Genomic DNA, 26,530 nt, shown 5'->3' with positions numbered 1-26,530 from the left:
CTTCAAAACTGATGGCTACTGAAGTAATAAAAGTACATTCTTATAATTCAGTTAATTTCCATATTTGACAGAGACTAATGCGTTTATGTGTTAGGATAAATAGATATACATTCTAACAAAATTTTGCAAAAACTCTGAAATACCTTAAAAATAGGAAAAAGTTTGCCTTCAAATCTAATTTTCACTGCAAAAAACAACTATTTTTCTACTACTCTTTAAAGGACTGAAAAATTAAGATCATATTTCAGTACTTTTAATAACTATACCATAGATGATTTTGCTTAGTTTATTTTATTCAGCAGGACTTTAGATAATTTCCAACATTTCTACTGTAAACAAAATGATATAAAATATAATTTTGCTCTTGGAAATCTATAGAAAATAAATACTGCAAATAGTCTGTCAATTCACTGGGTCTACTTCCTTAATGAAAAAGCCAGACCAGGCCTTGAACTTTATCAAGATAGATCCCTGGCATCCTCTAATCACCAGATTGGATCTCCATGTAAGATAAAAGAGTAGTTTTGAGTTTGGGAATAAGCACACATCATCTTCTTGTTTGCAAAAATCCACAACCTGCCAGCCTTTCAGTTAGGTCTCACTCACGTAGCTGTTACTGTATATTCTCCAGCTACGGCTGAAAAGTTGATAATCCTTAAAATATGAGGAGAGTTTTGATTTCTGACACAACATTCCTGAGATAAATATAGGATCAGAGAGATGCTTTGAAATTCCCAGAGATACTTTTCTGTAAAACTGTTACATAGGAAAAAAAATTAACATGATTTCTTCTTCCTTCAACTTCAAAAGTTAATTCACAAATCCCTGTGTTCCATACTAGACAATACATTAAATATAAACCAGAAACACTAAGTTCATCAGAGCATCCTGAAGCCAGCTTGCTCTAAGTTTCCAACTGTAACGTTAGTATTGTGATGTCCCTAGAGATAAAAACCAGCTCATTTCCTGAACAACAGGTCATAACCTATTCTGCCCACAATCAACCTAAAACTGTAACACATGCACGTGTGCGCACGCGCGCGCGTGCGCACACACACACACACACACACACACACAAATAAAAACTGGAAAAAATGGGAACCCACAATGGGACAAGGTTCCACCACATGTTAAAATCTTACAAGAAAATCAATTATTTGGTCTCCTTAAAATTGCAACAATACAAATTTATGCTTATGCTTCTGAATTAGTTTCTTATAATGCAAAAAGTCTTCATAAAAGCACAAAGCAATCCTGAAAAAAACTGAACTAATGCTGACTTTTCTTTCTACCATCTGTAAAAGCTTGGGTTTTGTTTTGTTTTTTAACTTTTATTTTCACTAGTTTAACTTTTTGCCACTAAGCATTTGCATTCAATACCTCAATATGAAATCTCACTCTAAAAGGTTTTTACTCTCTATGATTGCTGTAATTAAAAGTAGTCAATATTTCTTAAGTATACATTGGTGATTTGGATTCTACAATTATTTTTTAGTCTTCACTATGTAGCACATATTACAAATTAATAATTAACATTTTATGTGCTTTACCTTTACATTACAGGTAGTCCTCATTTTGTGACCATTCAGAATTACAACACTGACTTATGACTGTTTTCACATCTATGACTGTTGCAGCATCCCCAGGTTTCATTATCAAAATTCAGACACTTGGCAACTGGTTCATATTTATGATGGTTGCAGTGTCCTAGAGTCATGTGATCACATTTTGTGATCTTCTGACAAGAAAAATCAATGTGGAAGCCAGATTCACTTAACAACGGTGTTACTAATTCAACAACTGCTGTGATTCACTTAAGAACTGTGGCCAGAAAGATGATAAAATGGGACAAAATTCACTTAACAACTGTCTCACTTAGCAAGAAGCATTTTGGTCTCACTTGCAGTCATAAGTCGAAGACTGCCTATTCTATATTTTTAGATTTATAAAATATATTTGCAGGTATACACATTTCAAGAAAAATATTTAATTTTAAAAGAAAAGTTATTTTATATGTCCTTTTATATAGGTCAAGGTTTAACCATCCTTACCTGTCAAAAGATTGAAATTGTATTGGTTGTGCAGTAGCACCATCACCAAGGACTCCAAGAAAAACAGGTGGAAGAACGGTAGGGTCAACCGTGGCCCCGTCTGCAGGAGCGCTGACCAAACTTCTTAGGATGTCTTTCACATTGACGTTTTTTGCGGTTTGCACAGAGGATGCAGTTTTACCATCTACCTCATTATGTACTTCATTTGTATTTTCTTGAGATTTATTAACTTCTGAAGAAAGAGTACATAATATTTCACTGATCGCATCTGGACCTGTACTTATACTCTGTCTTTCTGGTTCAGTAACCATCTCAGAATTGTCTCCTGATCCAGAATGTGCTTCCTCCTGAATTCTGGAATCCTGTCTTTGTGGAGATGTCACACTTTCTGACTGCTCGGCAGGTTCCTGACTTAAAGTAGTAATAGCTTCAGATTGTTCTTCCTTAACTTGAGAGAGAGATATAAGATATAGTATAAAATATCAGAACTACCTTCGAAGTGATGAGATTATTTTATAAACAACTGCTGTCTTAACAAAAATTACAACAAATATCTGTTCTTAAATTTTTCTGTTCTTAATTCATCATATGAACAATACTAGAGGTTACTGTAACTAAGAATTCCAACTAGATTCTATGCTAGAACAATTAAAATTACTTTGCATTTATAATATTTATGAGGTCTCTTTACTTACTCAGTTATCTGATATTAGGGCTGAAAAGGTTAGATTGACAAGCTACAAAAAGTCAAAAAGAACACAGTGAATCTAGAAAACAATTAAGCCTATAATGTACAGACTATCAGGATCTGCCATATCTGGTTCCATATTCTATCCAATCTTGCTATTCTTATAAAGTTAACTTCCAGCAGAATCATCCAATTTGGGAAGTATGTTGATGGCTTCTATATCTCTTTCCTGCCATCAAGTAATTATCTGGAACTTTGCAAACTTTGAATTTTCTAGTCATACAACCATACAAGCAAAAAACAGTGGAACTCTTTCCTTACAAGCAAAAATAGGACTCTTTACTTACAATAAATCTATGTACAAATTTGTCTATTCTAATCTATTTATCTACTTGATATGATCAATGTATCCTTCAGCTAAATACATTGTTGCATTTGGACTTAGACTGCATTTCTTAAAGTGTGATTATAATTTAGATCCATGCATGAACATAAGATATTATCCAGTTAATTTCTGAAGGACATTGATCCTATTTTATGTTTACTACTAATATATTTTTATCTATTAAACTTGCATTAAACCAATGAAATATTTAAAAAATGATGTTCTGGACAGTAAGCAGAAACTTGTTTGAAAAATAAACTTTGGATGATTAGTCCTAAGGTTCTCTGAAGGCTAATAAATTAACTCCACAATAATCAGAATCTTTAACATCAATTTTCAAGTGGCAGATTAAAAGTAATCTTTCAATTCATATTTTTAAAGTACACAAATGAAAATCTATGTTACTAATAACATTTTCATAATCAAAACCAGTATCATACATCAATGAATTCAGAATGTTAATAAAGATTATTTTGAAAAGAACCTAATCTAAAAATAAAAAATATTCACCATTATGCCCCCAAATTATATAAATGAATAAAACAGTCCTATATATCTATCAAACGTATGCTGTATGGATATATTTACTGAATAGTAGTTTGTAAACTGATCCAAATGGCCTTCTAATGATTTTAAGAGTATTCCCCAACATCAGCAATGTTGTGTTGATTTCAACTCCCAGTTTGAATTTTCCAGTAAGCATGGCAAATGCTAAAAATTCTAGGAACTGAAAACACACGCCTTCAAGTTGCTAAAATTTATAATTTTATAATTTTATGGATATCCTACTCTAATCAATAAAGTATATTTCCAGGTGCCTAGGGTACTAACCTATTTTGGGTGACTGAGCAGGTTGAAATTGCCTCCGTTCATCTTGAGGTTCCAAGATATCTCTGTATTTTGATACCATGAGTACAGAGATAAAATACACTACAGCCAAAGCCAAGAACTGTGCCTGCTTACTGTCCTCCTAAAAAGACAAAAACAAATAAAAATCATTTTGTTGTCCTACACCAAGACTTCAGTTACACATTACTATCACAAAATAATATCCTCAAGGAAATTACCAAAAAAATATCGCACAGATTTATTTATTAGGGCTGTGTGAATCACATGGAGTGATTCTTTGGGAAGCAAAATATCCCTTCAAATCTGTTGCTCGATAAAACAGCTTACCACAACTGTTTCACAGAGCTCCCCACAATGTCTTATGATGAGTACATAAGCAAAAACTCTTTATCCAGGACTAGCAGTGGAATTCAGAATTTATTTAAAATTTGCAGAAGCACATTTAGAACTCTGGATTTTTACCCATTTAATGCTGGAATAAATTCTAATCTTTGCTAATCACATATGTTGATAAAATGGCAGAACATTTTATTTTATAATTTTGAATGTTCTGTTACATAGAGACATAGAAACATTCTAATCTAGGTAATAGATATTTTTCTAGTTTTATATTTGAGTGAAGTAAAACATCTACAGCTTCGGAATTCTATTGACATTGGGAAATATTCTATTGGCATTCGATTGACATGTATTGGTGATGTACTAAAAATATTTGGACTCATTTCAGTCCTATTTTTTAAACAGAAAGAACTTGGGCTGTCAGGATGGTTCAACTACTATAGGAACACAGTGATAACATTCTGGTCTTTAATAAATTCCAATTAAAAAATATTCACAAAATTGAATCCACCTGCAGAAACAACTGTTAATATGATCTTAAGCTTTTCATTTGATCTTAATTCCCAATTTGCTATTCCCACAGTATTTTACAATTCTTGTACATGCACTGTTAGATTTTGGCATCATGGGATGGTGCATAAGTTTAATAACTATACATGATTATTAAAAGAAAGAATTAAATAGGAAAAATTGCTCACTATATCTCTGAATACCACTGCACGGAGGCGATTAATATCCATATCCTGTAGAAGTCTGTCAATATCTCTTATTGGAGAAATCCCTCCAGTTACAATATCAACTGGACTCTGCTTAAAAGTAAAAAAGCATGTATTACTTATTTCTGAAGATCTATCTATAGACCTATCTATATCTATATCTGATGAAAAATCAATTAAATTGTAGTTTTTCAAATATTTATATAACGTTTGAAATCTGTATACTACTCTTATGTCTGTGATTGTTAGCTGGGCAAAATGATGCATCATAGGGCAAAACCTTGTCAACAAATGTACCTCAAATGGGCTAACTTACAGAATGCCAGGATCCATTACTTCTGAGAAAATGAAATTTGAAGAAGTTAAAACTACTTCAGTAGCTCAGCCACTGCTATGGTCACATGATCCTCATTTCCAACATTCTGTAGCAGCTTCTCAGCCACTCACACAATCCCTCATTCGCTCCCTCTGGGGAGGGAAGAAGGGAAAAAGAAAGACACGAGGAGGGAGGGAGGGAGGGAGGGAGGAAGGAAGGAAGGAAGGAAGGAAGGAAGGAAGGAAGGAAGGAAGGAAGGAAGGAAGGAAGGAAGGAAGGAAGGAAGGAAGATATCTGAAGGTCAATGCTAGCTTTCCATGAAGAAATTCAATGAGGAAGTCAAAAGGAAGTAGAAGTTGCTTCTCTTCCTGATTTTTTGTCCACTCATGGTCATTCTGTTTTAGGTAAAGAAATATATCTGAAATGATTACGCATGATCCTTATTTACAAGGTTCCCTGACACATTCTCACAAGCCAAGCCAGGGAAGCTTGCAGAGAAATTATGTGACTGTGGCTGATGGCAGACACTGCGTTTGGACTTGCTGCTTTCTTCCTAGGAAGCTTGCGAGGGAAAAGTCAGTGGGAAACCTTACAGGCAAGGCCACCAAGTTGCTCGGGTAAGTCTCCCCAAACATACTTACTGCCAGTCCCCTTGCACTCATGCCATGCTGAGCAGCCTTGACTCAGTAGATCATGGTTGTCTAGTAATAAAATAAAACTGGGCAAAGAAACTAAAAGTATTTATGACTTACATTTAGTACATCTTTCTTCCTGAAAAGTGACAGCATTTATATGTAGAATTATTACATTGTATATACAACTTAAAATAGATGTCTAGTAATTAAACAACCATACTTGGTTTTTTAATACCTACATTAATATAAAAAGTCACATAAATGTATTCATCTGGATAGAGAGGGAAAAAAAATCATTATTTGCTAGTATTGATTTAAAAAAAAACCACTTGCCTTTGCTCCAGTCCTTCCTGAGGCTATAAGGCTTTGTATTGTTTTCTGATGCTTAACGTTTTCTCCACTAGGCTTCATTAACATATGCTGTTGCTGACATTCCAAACAATTTCTGACGGCTACCGCACATACTAAAATGAAAGGATACATTTTAGGGACTGCTGAATTTCAAGCAATGCAACATGCAAGTAAACATAACTAGTCTAAAGATAAAGGCATACATCTCATAACAATGAGATTGCTTCTAATCTAAAGAATCAAGTTTTTTAAAAATATATATGTTTCTATTGAGATATTTAATTAATTTTCAGTTGTGTGATATTTCATTTTCCTACTTTGTAATTACAGTGGAATGTGTTAAACATTCAATGTTGCTGCAATCTTATTTCCAAAATGCCCCATTTATCTCCAATATTCTAAGGGTGAGTCATCTATTTTTTGCACTGGATTTTCAGTCTGAAAGCAGTTTCTGATGTTATAGACATAATATGTCATGAAGCATCTAGAACACTACATGGTTCTGCACCATCTACTTGCAGAAATACATGACTCATCTCTAGAACATTGTGATTGGCTATTCTAGAATGTTTTGCATATAAGATTCAAGAATTTCTAATTCCTTCTAGAAAGGAAAAAAATAATTCCTTTTCTACTCTGCAGAACTTTACTCCAATCAGCCCTTTTTATATAAATGCCCATTAGATCTCTAGATAGATACAGGACCATTATAATTTTGATAGGAATTTTTTTTGTGAACTTTTTTAAGATAACTTATCAAAGATAAAAAAAAACATCTAAATGCTAGACAACTATTTGCTTACCAAGTCGAAGACATTGCCGTAAAATTCCACCAGATGACATATTTTTCTCTGACTCAATTTCATTAAATCCAAGGGAACTTGCAAAGATCAGTACATCCACAAGGCTAATTAGTCTTTGAAGGAATGCTATGGAAGCTTCCACTGATAATCCTTGAGTTGGCTCAATGCTTTCCAATTCATGCTGGAGAATGGGAAATGATTTATTTTTATATACCTACCTAATGTGTATTCTGGTTGTGTATCAAGTAGATCTTACTTAGCAACTGCATCAGGCAGCAACTATTTGAAGCTGCAATAACGAAGCATGGGTACCAAGCTACTAAAGGGTCTATCAGGAACTCTTTATGCTAGCCAGCACTAATATAGTCCTTCCAATTATATTCCCCATTGTTTGCATCCTGATTTTCTTGTAAATAAATATAATAAATATAAACTACAATAAACATAATAAATATAAACTCAAACATTATTTCCCTTTTTGCTAGTTATCCCACCACTAGGGTAGCATTTCAAAGGATGAGGCAGTGGAGAAAAAGGTAAGCTGCAATAAAATTGTAAGCAGTCATGGTCACATGATTTTCCATAGTGGCATTTAGCAACCAGATTTTAATATTTTCTTAGTGTTTTAATGATTAACTCTTCTCAATATTTACCTCAATGTTCTCTAAGTTTTTTCTGTTGTATTGATGCTTTCTGTAAAGTTGCTGTGATTTATAATGTGTTATAATTATTTTATATAATTTTAATATTCCCTTAAAACACAGCATTTTGTTCCAATAAATAATACAAAATAATGTTTTTTTGTTCCAAAAGTTCTTCCTGAAAATGGAGGCTCTGCTTTTTCTTCTTCTACTCTCCACTCTCGGATCAACTGACTATTCAAGGAATTGACCAATTGGCTTATTGTCTGAGACTGACCTTGTGGGCTGAAATAAAGTGACTGGTCTAAAGTCACCCAGCCAGCTTTCATGCTATGCTCTTGGTAGCTTTGTGCCTTAATCACTAGACCAAATCATAGAAATAATTTCTATTATTTATAAATAATATAAAAGAAAACTGTTTGAAAACTGGTTCCATGAAGAAGCAAATATAACTTTAAATGAACTTGATTGCCTAGGTATCATAATAAACAAACTTTAAATTACTACAGAAAAAGATCTAAAATAGAAATAAAATGGACACATATTTCAGCAAAATTGTAAAAAACATAATAAGCCAGAATGTGATTGTAATTTCCCCAAAATAGTAGTCTAGTGACCAGTGATGGACACATTCTTGGGAAAGAAAAAATTATTAGAAAACATGCCAACAGCACAGAGATAATCTAGCCCTTTTCTGGATACAAAACCTCTATGTCAGTTACTTCTAAAACCCTCTGTAATTCCTGCCTATTCCCCAGAAAAGAAATTTATGACAGCACACACCACATTCTTATTTTCAGTGAACAGTCGTGGTACCCTATTATATATAGCTGAAGGAACTGCATCAAAGTCATGGTGTCCCTTTGGGACTTTTGAGAATAAGGGAAAGGGGTAACATATGAGGGTAAATCACCATTCCTTAACTGGCAACTTGGTTCAAAAATTTGTGAATCCAGTCTTAAACTAATTATGAAATGTCCCAAATTATTTTATTCTATGGTAGACTTCATCAGTAAACCAAAATTACATTTATGATAAAATTTTAACAGCAAAAAAAGATTAGAAGGGCCCAAAACACTGAATAGGCTCCCACTCCAATGTGGTATCCCCTTCAAAAATTGTTTCCTGGTCTTGGAAGAGGCTATATGCACAGATGATAAACTGATATGTCATAAACATATATAAATGGCAGTGTTTCAATCACATGGCTGCAACTGTTATCTTACCCTTTTGTTCTCCTTACATACGCCCTGGATGATACTAACATGAGCCCATTTGGGCAAGGAAGGGAAAGAATCAGATTGATTCCAAGTATCTCAAATTGAATAGACTTAAATTGGGTATGAGAGAATGTTTTCATATATCCTTTTTCAGTCAATGAAAAGAAAGGCAAAATGAAGTCCATGTCACATAATTCAGTTTTTTGGGGTTGGCTCACAGAACAAATCCCCCCGCCCCCAGCAGAGCCCTAAGCAAGCATACTTGAGCATACTTTTAGTTTAGTATAATCCAATGCACAAAGACACAAAGCACCACTTGGGTATTAGAAACTGAATTTCTTACCGTAGCAGACGTAGCAGCTGAAAGCAAAGGTAATATGCCACCACAAGCCATAATCATATTGTCCATCACTTGAGAGACAAGATGAATTGTGTTATGTACAAAGATGACATTATCACTGCTGTTCACGAAGTCCATCACAGTCTTGGTAGAATGACTGCGCCAAAAGAAAATATACAGGACATACATAATTCTTCTTTCAGTGTTACAAAGTACTTATTTATTAAAGTATTATTTACTTATATCAACTAAAACATTTTCCTGCAGCCAAGAATCACACATCAGCATTCTAAGTTACCACTGCATCTTTCATCTTAACTTGAAAATGCCTTCTCCTTATCCTTCTAATTTTCACCAAAACATAAAACTCTAGAAGCTATGTTTAAGTATGCAGTGAATATTTATTATTAGGAACCCTAATTATCTAATGCCTGAAAAAATCAAGGAATAAATTATCAGATTTCTCTTGAGGGTCACTTAAGACAGTGAGATGGGTGGTGTTTAAATATGATCAAATAAATTAATAAAGTAGATCTCAACTCATACCCCCATGATGAAACCAGTAACTTATAAAGATATTGCACACTTCACTTTCTAAGCAAAAAAAATTATAAAAATGGAAAGCATAAAAAGAAATTTAATTCCTGTTATAACAAATAAATGCAATAAATTCCTTCTATTTCTTGGACTTTCACCAAAGTACTCACTGCGTGTAATTTAATATATTTTCATTTTGGTCACTCAACAGACTAAAACTGAAGAACTGAGTATTCCAAAGGCTTTTTCAAAAGGCAACTGGACTTTGTTTTTCCCTGAAGACATTTCACTTCTCATCCAAGCAGCTCTTTCGGTTATGAGTATTCAGAGTTCACTCAGAACTGAAGAAGCTTCTTCAATAAGAAGCGAAACATTTTCAAGGAAAAACAAAGCCTAGTTGCCTTTTGAAAAAGCATATTTGGGAAAACCATGACCTGGATGACTAAGAAACTCCGTAGGGTAAGTTCAGATTGGACAGTTAGACAATAGTCCTTTCTATTCATCTCTAACCTCTCACAAAAGATTTTCTAATATTTGATTCTGTTTTTTAAATAACATCCTAATGCTCAAGAGAACATCTTGTGCAAGGCAACCAGTAATTCTGGATGTTGCTGAACCTCATTTTTAAAAAGCTATCAGTGTTTCACTAAAAGAGAACAAGTTTGAAAGGAAAAAACAGCTTACAGAATTGAGTTTTGAAGAAGCACTTTTTTTCCTGTTCAAATAAAATAAAATCACAAGGGAAAAATGTAGAAACGGTATATTTTTAATGCAATGCAATTCTTGATCCTAAACAATCCTTGAATTATATGAAAACATTATTCAATCAAGGGATACTTTAAGAAAAGATTCAACATGTGTAGCATTTCAGAAGTTTCTAATGCAACCTGATCACAAAAGGCTCCAATTCAACTTTGAGAACTGAGTTATATATTACAATTCATTTTACTATGTGAAATACCTAAGATTTTGTAGACATTACCTTCTCCACATTTGTACATCTGTTTCTATAGAAAAGAGAAGATCTGTAAGCAAGCGCTGATGCATTTGAGACCATCGGAATTCAGGGATACGGAACATGGTAGTTCTAGAATCCTTCCTCTGCCCATCTGCAGGAGTTGCTACATTTTGATCTGACGAATCATACTGCCTAGACATCTTTGTAAACAATATATGTTGAGAAAGATAAGTCAAACTGAAGATCACACTGCAAATTTCATCTGAGCAGATATCTAATTCCAGGAAAAGCTGTTCATACTCTAGACAGTATGATATAGTCAATACTACTTTTATAAAATCATGATTTGTGGACTAAGCTTAAGCAGTCATATCAATTCTCTATACTACTTAGCAACTATGCCACCATCTCTGCCAGCCAATGTAAGAATAAGCAGCAGCTAGACCTTACCACATAAGGTGCATATATTGCTGCTGCCTGTGATTTTCCTCCTTTGAGGAAGTGTGATGTAACTTGATGATTATCCATTGGAAGATATTTCTGCAGGAGGGAAGCACTTAGGAACATCACTTTAATTAGGAATAATGCATAAGTGATGCAAATAATTCTTTTTTTTAATTATTAAAACAGTTTAATACAGAAAATTATGTGACATTTTAATCTCAGCCTTATAATATTTGCAGATAAAACATATAATCTATCTAGGTCACTTTACAAATATGTTAGCATTCATAACTGCCATAAGTAGACAAGACATTTTCGCATACACACACACATTCACAAATCGTGCTATCTGGCAAATGTTTTTAACTTACTTAAATAGATAATAGTGCAAAACCTACCTCAGAAATGGCTCTAGCAGGCTGATTTACTTCTGGATTTGCATGGGGCTTTAATTCTAATCTTTCGGTATCTGATGCAATGCTGGAAACGTCAAGTCTGGCAATTTTCTTATCTGAAGCAATTATTGCTTCTGAGGTCTGTGGTTGTGTGCTATCTACAACTGTCTTGGTTTGGGGTTGATTAGTATTTTTGTCAGCAATGTTATTCTCAGTGTCTGAAGTTGACTGAGCTCTGTTTATTTCAGGACCACTGGTTTCTGGCAAGCAATCCTGCTGTTCTGTTTCCATTGATCCTTCAACAACTGATCCTTCAACAAGTTCAGGTACTACTTCTATTGAAACAGGTTCTTTTGAAGAAGCAGTGCACTGCTGTCCAACTGAGGTTACCTGGCTATCGCACAAATCATGTTCCTCAATGGGTTTTGGAACACATTGTTCTGATGTAAGTGCCAGATTAGTCTCCTCTTTTAAATCAACAAAATCTTCATCTTCCTCCACATATACTTCTGGTGTTACATTTTCTAACATTTCTGGGCTTTCTAGTGTTTCAACATTTTCTAAAGGTGATTGTGAATCAGTGGTACTTATTTCTTTTTCTTCATGGTTTATTCCAATAATTTCAGCAGTATGTTCTGAGCTCTGCTTCGTCACTTGGGCTTGTAGGGGAAGATCCAAACTAGGTGCTTTGTTTAAACCAAGAGTTTTCTGGATATTTTCTGTTTTGTTTTTTTCTTTGTTTGTTTCTAGATTACTGTGTTCTTCAAAATCAGGTAATCTACTTTCATCTTTCATAATGCTGTTGTTCATGCTTCTGTTGTCAATATCAACTGTAGGAGTGTCAGCTTCTTTTTTTTCAAGAAGATGGAGTTTCTCTGTAACTTCAGCATCTTTACTAATACCTGAAACTGTTCTAATAATGGATGATGGACCAGCACTGCAGCATTCGTCTCCTTTCTCTTCATATTCCCTGAACATCTGAGAAAGGTTCTGTTTATGTATTTCAAAAGTTACCTTTTAAAAACAGAACAGTTGGAAATGTTTTAATTTTAAAATATTTAATGTTTATGTCTTGCTATATTTCCCTAGTAATATATAGAAGTTGATAAAGTAATTGTAAATGTATATAAATATCACAGTATTCATAAAAACCAGTTAGATAGCAATTACTATGTTTCAGTCTGGTTTTAATGGAGTGAGTTTATGGTTTCATGGATACAGTATGTTGTAAGCTACCAGAAGTGGTAGAATTAAAAATACTTAAGTAGATAAACCCATATCATTATTTAGATTGAACACTTAATCATTATTTTTCTATAGTTAAGATTAAATAAATCAAAATAAATCAATGTTCAAATCTAGAAGCATTTGGGCTGGAAAAAGCTATGTGTCATGTCTTAATCAGCCACATTTCCATATCTATTTATGAGTATCCTGTACTCAACAATAGTTCTTTTTATGTATTTATTGTAGGGCAATGAGAACAGTATTTTTAATATTAATCCACTTACTCAGTTCCAATTAGATCCTTCCTTAAAGTTAAATTGTGATTATTTAATGGTACAGGCATTGCCTATATGGTTGGTGGTACTTTATGGGGTTGCTAAAACTGCAATATCATTATTAGATTTTTATTATTCAGAAAAGAAAGTAAAAGAAGAGGAAGAGATTGAGGTTGATGTAAATCTGACTCAGAGGAACCATATCTCAGCACTAGAGGCATAGCACCATAAGGCCTGTTGCTGCTGCTGACATTTCAATTATGGATACTCAGCACCTAGTTTGCAAACACATTGTTGCTGACATACCAAAACCAAAGAGATAGAAAAAAATCAAATTGTGTTGACAGCACAACTAAGTTTGCAATCAAGATCTGATTAGCTCCATCACAGTTCAGAGAGAGATTCAAGTATATAGTATACATACTCTACATCATTTAATTTCAAATATACAATTTCTATCTGGTAAAAAAATTAGACATAGGACCTACATCTGTGATTGCCTGGACCTATATAAATTATGCCAAAAACGTTTCTGCCTTCTACTAACTTTAAGACTTAATCTATGCCTGATAATATCTTTGAAAAACAGAGTTAGAATCATTTTAATTTGTAAATTGTCATGCTTATACACATTTTCTGTACATTGTATTCCTACTACAGAATCATGACCTTTCCTAGGGCATTTTATGGCTCTTGAATTTCATGCTCCGAACTAAGTCTTTACTTATCAAGGTCACCACAGATACTTTTGCCAATGTCAACCTTTGACTGTTAATTTCTTTGTGAACAGGACAATTTTGAAATGATAAAAAATCATGAGAAGCAAATTCTGTCTTTTCATTGGGAATTAGAATGTATACCATTTTGTAAGAAAGGTTTCCAGGTATGTCACGTTTCAATAATCTCTTATCTGTCCAATACTGAGTTGATATCAGGCAATGCTAGCTCTCTATTTCACTCAAACATTCTTACTACTTCATCAATGTCTTATATATAGCAAATTTTGTGTAACTATTAAAAGATAAAAATTAAAATGGAAGGCTATTTTTATATTTGAGATATTTAACATATATTTATCATACTTATTTTATATATAATTTAAACTTCCATATTGCTATAACAATTCATCTAACAAGTAGGCCACAAAATATTGTTAAGATAGCAGGGAGCCTATGTTTTAATTTCATCATCATCATCAGAGAAAACAAAGAAAATGATGGTAAAATAAAATCCTTAGTGATCCGAATTTCACAACAGCTGTTTCTGAACCAAAAGTGAATCAGTATTTTCTCCTGGTTGCTATCATGCATTTTTCCATTTTGTTCACTCTCTCTTATCTATGTCAGCAATATATTTTTTTCATTCATCTTGACAAAGGTGCAGTGAACTGAGAGATATATAGCTCAATTTTTTAAGATTCATTTCCCAAAGAGCTAACCTAAGCCCTATAGAGTTTTTCATCACCTAACTTGGTATCTGCAGCCTTAAATATTCCCTTAGGCAAACGAGTTTCAGGGCAATATGCTTTGACAAGGAAATTCATGGACACCTTCTCATTCAAAAACAGGATACGTATTCTAATCTGAATTTCTGTAAAATTGTATTGTTTAATGGATAGATGAAAAAGGAACAAATCACAAGTTAAACCTTGCAGAACATCTTTTTTGTAAAATCAGCATTTTATTAGCACTAGCTACAAAATCAGATTTTACATAAATGTCTTGCTGCAGTTGCTTCATAAATAGTTGTAGCAACAGATTGTGACAGTTCTCTCTGAGATTGTCTTCCAGCCACTGCTGCATATTGACTATAGCAGGGTTGAAATGTTGGAAGCCTTAATTGCTTAGTATTTTGGACAGGAAATGTAAGATTGTAAGAATGAGCTGAAAGCAGTACCTTGGGAAACAACCTGGAAGAAATGCTTCTCTAGGGATGTGAATTTTGCTGCTGAATGTTGTTGTCTAGAATTCACTATCTCTGCCAGCCACATGAAAACACAACTTAAAAGAGGCTTCTGGTTTGAGTTTCTTCGGCGACAGACCAAAATCTGCGATCGTGCGCCATTTCAATCTATGCTTGCTGCTGGAGTGCCCCAAGCTGGCTGGTTTTGAGGCTAAGCCACCCTGTAGAGGTGGTGAAGAGGGGGGAGACTGCCAGAAGGGTCGAGGAGAGTCACATCTCTCCTCCCCAGCTGGCCGTTACTCCCCTTCCTAAAGGCGGTTGCAGCGGTGGTCAGAAATGGCCACTTCAAAGAAGAACTCAACCAGAAAAGAATGTGCAGGAGGAAGATAAGAGAAAGTTTTGGCTGACCAGGTCAAACTGAAAAAGCAATAATATAAGGTACTCTGGAACTTGAATTATAAAGAACAACATTGTTCCCAAAGAAGACTTCGAAGTGGCGAATGAGAGAGGGAAGGGAAAGGATTTGGGGTTTTTTTTCCTTTCTTCCCTATATTGACAGCTAAGAGATTTAAGCAAGAAACCGGCAAAAATCCACTTTTACATTAACAGGTATTTAAGCTGAAAATAAAATGTCAAAGGGATAATAAAGATTTCTGGATTCTCAAAAACTTTTAAAAGAAGGAAAAAACCAAAGGGTTGGATCTGGAAAAATGGAGGAGACCACCTGGAAGTGAAAGAATTAACAGTGAAACTTTAGCAAGATTCCTAAAAGATACATTTTAACTGAAACTTTGTAACAAGATAAGAGAAGGAAGAAAAAGTGGAAAAAAGAAGCAAGAAGAAACAGCTCTGGATTATTTGGATTCCTTGGTGATTTTTGGATTTTTGGCTATTGGATCTAAAGGACTAAAATTAATTGGGTGGTTGTTTAAAAGTTTTTCAACTCTTGGAGGAATTGAGAATGGAACTTAAAAAACAGAAAGAAGATGCACAAGAAGGAAGAGGTTCTTTTGGCTTCATATTTCAATTTTTAGAAATGGAGATCCTAAACTATGAGAAACAACAAGAAATGCCTGTAGAACAAGAAGGACAGGACAAAGAAGAAGCCATCTTCAATGACCAAGTATTTCTATGTGGGGAAAAGAAAGGAAAGCGGGGAAAGAGAGTGAAAAATTTAAGATTTGAAAAAACAGTCCCAAAAAAGAATAGTTTGAAAAGTAATTACAACATTAGGAAGAAACAGAAAAGAGGATTACAGAAGAGAGAATCAGAATTAGAGAGAGAAGGGGTCAAAAAGGGAAGGGAGAAGAAGAGGGGGAGGAGGGAAAGGAAAAGGAATTATAAAGGACAGAAACAAGACATAGAGAAACAGGGAAAATGTACAAGGATTAAGGGTATAAGACTATTTAGAAGACACAGAGATAATGGGTGAAAACTTTTGAAACGGGGATTCTGCAAAGGTACATAAGATAGTATTGTTATATTAGAAATAGAAATGAACTTTGAAAATATGAAACAAGTGTGATTAAAATGATAGATAAAATACTCATTGTAATGTAATGGAATGTTTAATGAATAAATGAAATAAAGAGAATGAGAGAATGAAATTAGGAAAGGAGGGGAACAATTTAATTATTATAAATGTGTTATAAAAATTTAAGTGAAGAGGAATATGAAAGAAACATGAAAAAATTATGGAAATATTATAAGTGTTCCTAGAAGTATGATGCCCTATTGAAAAGAAATGTTAAAGTTGTCAAAGATTATAACTAACATTAATGATAGAGATGAATTGGAATAAAATATATATATATATATATATATATATATATATATATATATATATATATATATATATATATATATATATATATATATATATTCTCTTTAAGAACAGTGCATATTTTAAGAATGTACCAAGCAGAATTCAGCTGGAAGTTATGTGTTATATTGAATGTTATAATTGTAAAGGCATAAATTGAAGTTTAAATAAGAGTTGAACTGATAAAAATTAAAAGATACAAAGGTGTCATACTCCAATTAGTAACTACAGGGAAAAATTTTGTTTAATGAGAAAAGAAAATATGAAATTGAAACAGGACAGGCAAAAGTATAAATATAATGACTAGAAAGATATTGAAAGTTAGAAAAAGATATATATAATTGAATTTGAGATAATTAAAAGTAGGATTGAGAAAACTAAAGGAAGGGAAAAATTATGGAGAAAATGTTAAAATAGTAATAAGATATGAAATAGAACACAAAGATGAATATGAAATTGAATTTATGTCTGTATGGAGAAGCGATAACCCGGGACCATGCTATTCTCAAAAAAAGAAATTTTACTTGTATTATGTTGTGTGAAAACCCAAATAAATTTTTTATTTAAAAAAGAAAACACAAAGAAGAATCTTTGCCTAATCCAAAGATAGAATGTTACACTGCTTTCCAGAATTCCAAAACAAAAGGAGAAGTCAATCATTTGATTCTTCAAATATTTTCTAATCCATAAAAACCTATGCCACAATTCATCACTACATAAAGGAAACTAGCCTGTTTTTAGACTTTAGGAAAATCAAGAAGTTATTTAAAAATACAAAATCTGTTCAATAGATCCGGCATCCACTGAAAATGATTTTTATTGCATATTGAGTTTTTATAGAGGATAAGTTTGTTATTCATATAATTAAATAAATAAGGTAAATGATACTTGATTTTTTTGTGCAAGACAATTGGATAGATGTCACCTATTGTTTCACATAAAAAACATGCCTCTTACTTTAAAATCAAAGGAAAATTAATGGCTTTAATTATTATCAGCATTAGATCCTGGTCCCCAATACTATTCAAACTGAGCATGACATGAATTCTGGTTGTTGTAAACTTGCACCGACAACTTGAAACCTATTATGTTAGACAAGGGAATTTCACATGTACCTTATCTTTAATTTTATATTTCCCTTTAGGTATTTGCAAATGTGCAACTGATAATTTAGAATTAATTACTAGGTATTGCTTTAAATTAGCAAGCTAAAAGGACATTCATTAATCTTCACAACTATGTGATACCTAATCTATAGCTATTTGCAACATTTGGAAAGCTCCTCTATGCATTACCAGTTAGAGCAGTTTCAAGCTAATAAGTACAAGATTCCCTCTACCATTAATTTTAACTTAATTTGACATTCAGCTCACTAATTGCTAGACAGAAAGATTAGAATGTACTAGAGAAAAGCTATGATGATATATTTGACACTAGAATCAGAGTATAAAAATGACAAAAAGTTAGCATTCACTTAAGCAAAAGAACATTAATTTGGGTGGGTTTGTTTTAATTTTACAAGATTTCCTGGAAATTAACTTGTGTGCAGCAAATCTCCACCAATAATTGCTATTCATAATTCCAGCAAAAGTTTTTATTTTTTATCTTAATGAGAGCTTTATTGACCTGTTTTTACACCCTCCTAGGAGCAATGCTAACAGCTCAGACCCAGAAAACTCTCCACACTATTCAGAAAACAAATCAAATTTGACTGTAGGCACCAATACCTGCTGATACCAATCCCAAGGAATCAGTCAAAAAGAAACTGAGGTCTCGTATACACAAAAGTTTGGCACTTTTCCCAACATAACAAATCATTTAGCCCCCATACTGGCAACCTACTTATTAAACAGATCAAAAGACTGTTTTAAGTCTCAACATTGAATTTAACTGTCCGAACACAAAAGAAGTTATGTTTACCATTATTATTGTAAAATAGTTTAACTGACAAGATTAGGTGTATCATTTTTAAGATGTGTATTATGGAAAATGTTTTCCAAGACAATAAACATATATCTGTCAATTATGTTTTCCACAAAAATATGTTCTATAAACACTGCCAAAGTAGTAAAATACAGGCAAGCATTTCTATTTTAGTGATACTGTACTTCCACAATGTATTCCAATCCTGAGTTATATACACTCAAACCTGTAAGTTACATGTTGATATTATGCATTACGTATTTATTTTATGTATTAAAATCATGGAACAATAGTAATTTTAATTAGTGTTTAAAATTGAACTCTGAGAGTATATGATAGAACAATCTTAATAACAGCTAAGCTGGTCTAAATCTATAAAAGATAAAAGTCCACTTAGGAACTCTGTTTTCAGTATTTTGTATGATATCCTATTTTTTAAGAACTGGAATAGATTTACTAAAAAAAATTACAAATAAATGTTATGAGAAGATGAGAGAAATGGGAACATTCAGCCTTGAAAAGAAAAAACTGATGGGACAGGATCGGAGACAGAGAGCTACAGTCACACACTTCTATTATATGGTTTTTAATATAAGAAGGTAGTAGCCCACAGTAAGGATGTGGAGTAATAAATTTAAGTCATTCTAGATTATTTCAGAGATCTTCCTGGTGACAAAAGCATTAACTATCAGGAAGTGCTGAGGTTTCTCTTCCTTTTCTGGATATATATAGAAGAACAGGCAGCATTCTGACAGATTGGTTTTAATTTGTATTCGTGCTCTTAGAACAGGATTGGACTCAGTGCCATAACACCATGATACTTTCAATGTCCCACATGCAGCATTCCATGCTAATAGTACTGGTTGTTTTGATATCCTTTGGTTAATATTCTACAAATTCATTGAAGGCCCACTCCTACAGAAGCATGTTCATCCCCATTACTACAGATTGAATCTGCCTATTGAATATGGACAGAAGCATTGTATAACAAGGCATCCAATGTCCAATCCCACTCCAGTAAAATACTATGCTCAATGGTACTGAAAGCTACTGAGAAATCCAAAAAGACCAAAAAAGCTGCCCTGCCTCATCCAAGTCCTGACATATGTCATTCAGGAGAGCAAACAATGCTATCTCAGTGCTATGTCCAGACCTGAACCGTATTTGACCGATATGAAAGGGTTGAGAGGAAGGAGACTTCCTTTCTGCTTTCTTTCTTCTGGAGCAGAAAGAAACCTTAAACAAAAGGTGTCTATCTAAAATCTAAAATCAATATAAGACCACGGTAGAAGCAATGATAGCTTATACAGTTTATATAGACTAAAACAGGTTTCATTGGAATAAAATAAATGTGATTACATTTCTTTTTTATATTTCTGTGTTCTGTATCTCATATTTTAAATTTTTGTTACTATTTATTCTTTGTTGTGCTTTGTATAACATTGCGTCCTTACAAAGAGTTTGCTTATTAGCTTGTGATTCTAATAAAATGAAGAATATGGCTTCTTATATGTCCTTGCAGCATATTAGATTTTAAAAATCATGAAACAGGAAAAGAGGAGTACAGTTAATAACTGATATATCCCACCTATAATGAGACTAATTATTCTAGTGGAACAAACTGCTAGCTATAGAAGCTACAGTTACATATAGAACCTAACATTTTAGGAAAGACTAAACCTTCTCACTATTCTTAATCAACTCTTTTATTTGTCCACTATACTGACCTTAAATTATGAAAGGGTTTTTATTTTTTGACACAACCCAAATTGTGTGAATTTTGTTAGGTGTTTGTTTTTACAAAGAGAGAAAGAAAGTATATTGTGCATGCAAACAACTTCCTGAATTATAATGAATACAGTTCATTACATTTTACAAGAAATGACAGTAAGGACAAGTATAGCAGGGCTGCCCATCCACATAAGATGAAATAGAAGATACTACTTTCTATCCAACCAGAAAGTAGCAAATTTCCACTTATTTGGAGGCTAGTTAAATTTACTTGTGTTTGAGGATGTTATCACATAGAAGTGACTAAGTATCAGATAGTTTCTAGAAAATTCATATTAGTATGGATTGAATGTTCATAGAAATATTCAAAATGTTTCTTTCTATAGTTAAATTATAGTTCAGTACAGAGGTGGTATTCAGCAGGTTCTGACCAGTTCTGGAGACCTGGTAGTGGAAATTTTGAGTAGTTCAGAGAACCGGCAAATACCACTTTTGACTGGAGATTTTACAGTATCCTTTCCCTGCCATGCCCACCAAGACATGCCCACAGAACCGGAAGTAAAAAAAAAATGAATCTCACCACTCGTTTGGTAGCTCTCTACATAACATTTTCTTATTGTTCAAAATTAACTAAATCTGTGTGTTATTCTTTAATATCCAGTTTAAACATTTCTTTCACAATTCCGATTTTTAATTATATATTTTATAATTTCTAGCCATTCCAATATAACCTGCCATTTTCTCATACCTTCTATTTTTATCTTTTCTTCTGCTCCTCACTTATGCTTCAAAGTAATTCCCATGAAACAACAGCAATTTCTCATATTTTTTTATTTTAGACACACATAAAAACATATGAGAGATTTCTCTTTTTCCCTTAGCTGCATTTAACTAAAGTAGTAAGGACCTTTTGCAAATTAAGAGTCACTAGGGTATTTTTTAGTATGCTCTGTTATTTCTTTATTTTTTCACTTTATATTCAATGCTTCCCTTATTCTATTTTGAAATTAAGATTGGGGGTTTTACATTTTGACCAATCACTTCATTTTAGATAGAATAACTGAAATATATGAATAGTCAATCCAAAAATATAATTTTTATGATAAAAGCCAACATATGTAAGCAGGAACTTCTGATGCTATAGAAAGTTCAGGGGGGTCCTGCAGATATATTGATGGGGAAATGAATTTTTACAGTCAAGGGGTAAACACTCTAAGGCAGAGCTGTCAAATTCCCGGCCCACAGGCCAGATGCATTATGTGTTGGCCAAGCCCATGCCTGGTTTAGCAAAGGGGAAAAAAGTCCTTATACATCATGTGATGCCACTGTGACAACATGAGTTTGACAGCCCTGTTCTAAGTACATGGATTAGTTGTTTAAGCCAAGGGTTAATTTTTTTCCATTATTTTTCCAATCATGGCCCAAAATTTTATTCCTATTTTACAAGAGTGTTTTCGTGTTTTAAATTCTAAAGGTTTATATGAATTCTGATCTGCTTCCATTCCTCAAGTTATTCCATTGGGATAAGAACATTCCAGGCCTTCAGGTTTGCCATTTTCAAACTCTATGTGGCAAATCCATGCATTTCAAGATTCAGCCATCCTCCTTTCATAGCTTCAGACTCTTTAATCTTTCTCCATTATTCAATACAACCAACAAATCATTTTTGCTGGTCTTCTCTTTTCAATTTGTTTGCATCTGCAAGCCTGGCATGTCAAGTAAATAACTATATAATTCAACTTAATTTTATGGACATCATTTTCACTGAGCGATAATATTTGGCATCTTATTCAATCTTAGACTTTGCCAAAACATTCAATAGAAAGCTAAAGTTTATCCCTTGTTTTAATTTATTTCATTTGAATTCTCAATTCTTAGGGGCTAAATAATTTTTAAACATGATATAGCTATAGTGAAAACTTAAAATTACATGCAATATAAATTACTATATCTGTAAGTATTTTAAATATATGTTAATATAGCATTCAAATTGCAATTGAAAAATAAATATATATTTTTCATTTTGGGATTAAAAATAATTATCCAGTTACTTTCAAAATATATTTTCAGACAGTAAATTCAGTTTAAGAATTTTCAAGGATTTAGCAAAAGTAAAGAAGACATAAACATGCTGAAAACTGAAGAAATGATAGAAAAATTTATCACAATAGGAATATAGCTTCTATCCTGGTGCTTTTGTGGTAAATTCTGCTTAGGCCTAATACAGAATCTAGACAAAAGAATCAAGTTATTTTATACACTATATAATGAAAAGAGCAAAAATGAGAGGTGGGAAAGATATAAAAATACTTAATATTTTTTAATCAGAGCATTACAACAGGCTTTAGTTATAATAGGATTATATACACCTTCAAATCCTGTGAGCAAAAGAAACCTAGGTAGTGCAATTATGCCACAAAAGCCATCACTGCTTATAAAGCGTTGTACTGCAGTTGGAAAAGAGGCTACAGTGACAAACGGCTTCCCTGCTACAAAGGTGGCAGGAAATCTATCAAACCGGACAATAAAATTGCAATTGAGTTTCTTTGGCTTTTTATAGCAGCTCCATGTATCTTGATGTGCAGCTCTGCAAAATCTATCCAATTTTGCAATACTAGTTCCTTCCAGACAAGCTCTTTACCAAAAATAAAATTATACAATAGAGTATGAATAGACAGTGGCTAACGCATAAATGAAATAGAGCTGAAATATAAATTAAAGTTTACAAAAATTACTGTGACTTCAGTTTAAGGAAATTTTGTTTTATGAATTTGAACATATTGAAACAGCAAAAAATGCTTGCTTATTCAAGCTAACACCTTCAGAAAATTCAGAATTCAGTAATAATTATTAAGAAAGTTTTGAGGATTCTTGTCTTCAGAACACTTACAGAGAAATTTAATTAAAACAAGATATTTATTACAACTTTTGAATGCTACTCTAGAAAAACCAAAGGATGAGAAACAATAGGACAGTTTCAACAATATATGTTGCAATAGCATTCAACAATGGGGTAGATAAATCTTAGTTCATGTAGGTGATATGTCACAGGGATAATTAAAGTGAATTAACCTGAATTCAACATCACATGCCACCTTACTTTTGCATTGTTAAGACAGAAATGTAAAACAGTGGATGATCTAACCCAATTATTTAAAAAAACAAAACTGACTGGACTAGTTGCTGAGATACCATTTTTCACCATTATAAATTGACTAGAATAATGAACTCTGGCAATAAACGCCACACAAAAAATGCTGTCTGATTCTTCTTGTCCTTAAAATGTTCCCACCATCACTTAGCCATCCCACTTTACACCTGACTGGGAGCAAGCCTGGGTAAAAGCGGCATGCAGAGATTGAGTCTCAAATGAGTATAAAAATACATAAACTAGTAATGAAAACAGTATTCTTAACAAAAGCTAATTTTTATAATTTTATTGGATAGAAAAATTGTGATAAACTTAATATTAATTTCAATAATAATTTCCCATGTCAGAATACGAATATGTAGACTATAAAACTGATGTAATGCAGAAATGAAAAGTGGTGTTTCTTATACCATGTATATGCCATATATATATACTACATGACACACCCATACACATGTGTATATATGTATGTTCTAATTGGCATCCATTCATGTAAGATCATTTTATGCCAAAACAGTGCAGTCCAAAATTTATATCTAGAGTTATTAGCAATGTTAATATTTATCTTCCTACAAATGTCTATGAACTCATAAGCAAATATTCACAATGGAACATTTGGTTTGAGATATATGGAAACCTTGAATCAATGTTAAATTGATGTCAAGTATCCAATACCAAACTGAGTTTAAAACTGAATAGTCGTATATTAATGGTGAAAAAATATATAAAAATTTATTATGAACAAAACAGAGAAAAAAGCGCACTGGAAAACAATTAACTTCCCTATAAACTATACACAATTTAAGAGAATTATTAATGTTAATTTCAACTTCTACATTTCAAAAGAATAAATTGCAAATTAAATATTAATCCAGAATCTTAATTATCAAACAGAATTCATAAACACCTTTTAAATGCAATCTATGTAAGTAAAATCATAACCTGGAAAGAGAGTATCTGTTGTTTCACTTTATAAATATAATGGTCTCATAAGACATTGACATCCACATAGCTGAAAGAACATTTTTTGTACCTGAATTGTGCTGTCAACAAACCAGGTGTCCCATAATTCATGGTGTACTAGGGGAAAAAAGTATCTTCATTTTTCTTACATTGTAAATTCCCATATGGAAATTCACCCAGAGTCATATTAAAAATATTTGGGGAAATAGAAGAAGAAACCACCATGGCAGCCATTGCAACTTTATTCTAAAATCTGTTTCTCAGTTGAAAAAAGGTTACCCCCATTAGAGAAAAATTGTTTCCATCACAATTTTATTATAGTTGTAAAAAAAATTATATTATTAGCAGGAATATTGTTTTATTTCTTATTAAAGGAGAAACCTTCTTCCACAACCTTTCCTCTCTTTGTTTGGAGGGAAACAGCTTTTGATTCAGTTTTATCAGTAATTTGTTGCTCAGCCCCTCGATATAAGAAAAGGGCATCATTCTAACATAGAAATAGTCAAAGTGCGCCACCCTGTGTTTCAAATTTATATGGTTCAACTTCACAAGCAGTTCATAATAAAACAAAGTTTACTGAACATCAACTTAGCTGTCCTCATACCAAGCTGGGGCATGAAATTACACAAACATTGCACTAAATATTTTTAATTGTTGCTTTATGGAATATTGACACCTTCCCTTATTTTGTGCTCTCTAGTTAATTTCAGTGAAACTTTTGTTTTTGCTAAACCCACCAAATTGCCCTTCAAAGTTCTTTAAAAATTTGCTTAAAAAATCAGAATTAGAACTGTTTTTGCATAACTCACCTTTGAATGTGTAATTGCTAGGGTATCCACCCAAACACGCCAGCCACCCCATTCATACTTGATTGCATGATAAAGTAGTATTCGAAAAATGGCATACACCATTTCTGTTATCTTCTGTTCATCAGAGCTTTGGGGATTAAAATAGCAAAGGGAAAGCATCCATTCCTGCCACACAGAGCACTGCAGTAAACTCCTGAAAAATTGCAAACACAAATTGAAAATTAACTTTGAAGAAAGCAGGAAAATACAACTCAAAGACAACCGAGATTTGTCTTGAACACCAACAGAAATTAATGAGATTAATAAACACTTGATATGGCCAATAATTGAATAAATCACATGAACAATTTGAGACCAGTTCTTAGTTTAAAAACAATTTTTAATCATGCAGCTTGAAAAAACAGCTTTTTAAGCTATGTTATAACATATATATTATGATCTTACCTCCTATTCTCCCTGCTGCTATTAAAAAGCTTAATCATGTCTGATAGAAAGACTCGGTGGACTTCCATGGTTTCTGAGCACGGTGGGGAATTACGTAGCAAAACAGCAATAACTTTTAGAAGCTCTGGAAAACAAAACAATTTTAAAAATCAATATGAAAATAAGATTTTTATCCCCATAATAATTCTAGTTCCTCCTTCTTCCCATGTTAAAAGTTATTACATGGGTATATAACAAGAAGCAAAGTATAACTTTTCTGGAATTATTCCTGGATCATTTCCTACAGTGTTTTTTCATTTAACAAACCAGATTATGTCTTAAATAATGGGAGAATAAATATTGGTCCTTCAAATATATCCTTGTATCCTTTTTCCTTTATTCTGGTTTGGGTATCATGCACCTTAAAATTCCATTTTAACCATACAGAAACCTGAAAACACTCAATATTTTTATTAATTGCTTCCTGGGCCCAAGTCACAAGAGAAATCTTATTGGTGAGTTTCCCAAGGACATCTGGGAACAGAGACAGAAATCAGATAAGCTGAATAGTACATATTTATAGATGGATAATGATTACATCATCAAGTATTCTTTGAGAGCAGAACATATTTTCAA

General features: G+C 32.9%; 1 protein-coding gene across 5 annotated transcripts in view; it reads right to left on the bottom strand.

Moving 5' to 3' along the window:
• Nucleotides 1–26,530, bottom strand: part of LRBA (LPS responsive beige-like anchor protein) — a 342,404-nt gene that overhangs the window by 265,335 nt on the left and 50,539 nt on the right. For all 5 annotated transcript variants that reach the window (XM_087936051.1, XM_026698133.2, XM_026698135.2 and 2 more), the window contains exons 21-30: nucleotides 25,916–26,039; nucleotides 25,472–25,664; nucleotides 11,672–12,682; nucleotides 10,854–11,029; nucleotides 9,338–9,491; nucleotides 7,134–7,314; nucleotides 6,313–6,443; nucleotides 5,011–5,118; nucleotides 3,956–4,094; nucleotides 2,052–2,499 (exon numbers count right to left, since the gene is read on the bottom strand). In XM_087936051.1, the coding sequence (XP_087792177.1) occupies nucleotides 2,052–2,499; nucleotides 3,956–4,094; nucleotides 5,011–5,118; nucleotides 6,313–6,443; nucleotides 7,134–7,314; nucleotides 9,338–9,491; nucleotides 10,854–11,029; nucleotides 11,672–12,682; nucleotides 25,472–25,664; nucleotides 25,916–26,039 (2,665 nt within the window). The remainder of the gene's footprint in view (nucleotides 1–2,051; nucleotides 2,500–3,955; nucleotides 4,095–5,010; nucleotides 5,119–6,312; nucleotides 6,444–7,133; nucleotides 7,315–9,337; nucleotides 9,492–10,853; nucleotides 11,030–11,671; nucleotides 12,683–25,471; nucleotides 25,665–25,915; nucleotides 26,040–26,530) is intronic.

This window comes from Pseudonaja textilis, chromosome 6 (assembly GCF_049901715.1).
Source record: "Pseudonaja textilis isolate UNSWEBS1 chromosome 6, rPseTex1.2, whole genome shotgun sequence".
Taxonomy (NCBI): domain Eukaryota; kingdom Metazoa; phylum Chordata; class Lepidosauria; order Squamata; family Elapidae; genus Pseudonaja; species Pseudonaja textilis.
This window is presented reverse-complemented; position numbering and strand designations above follow the sequence as displayed.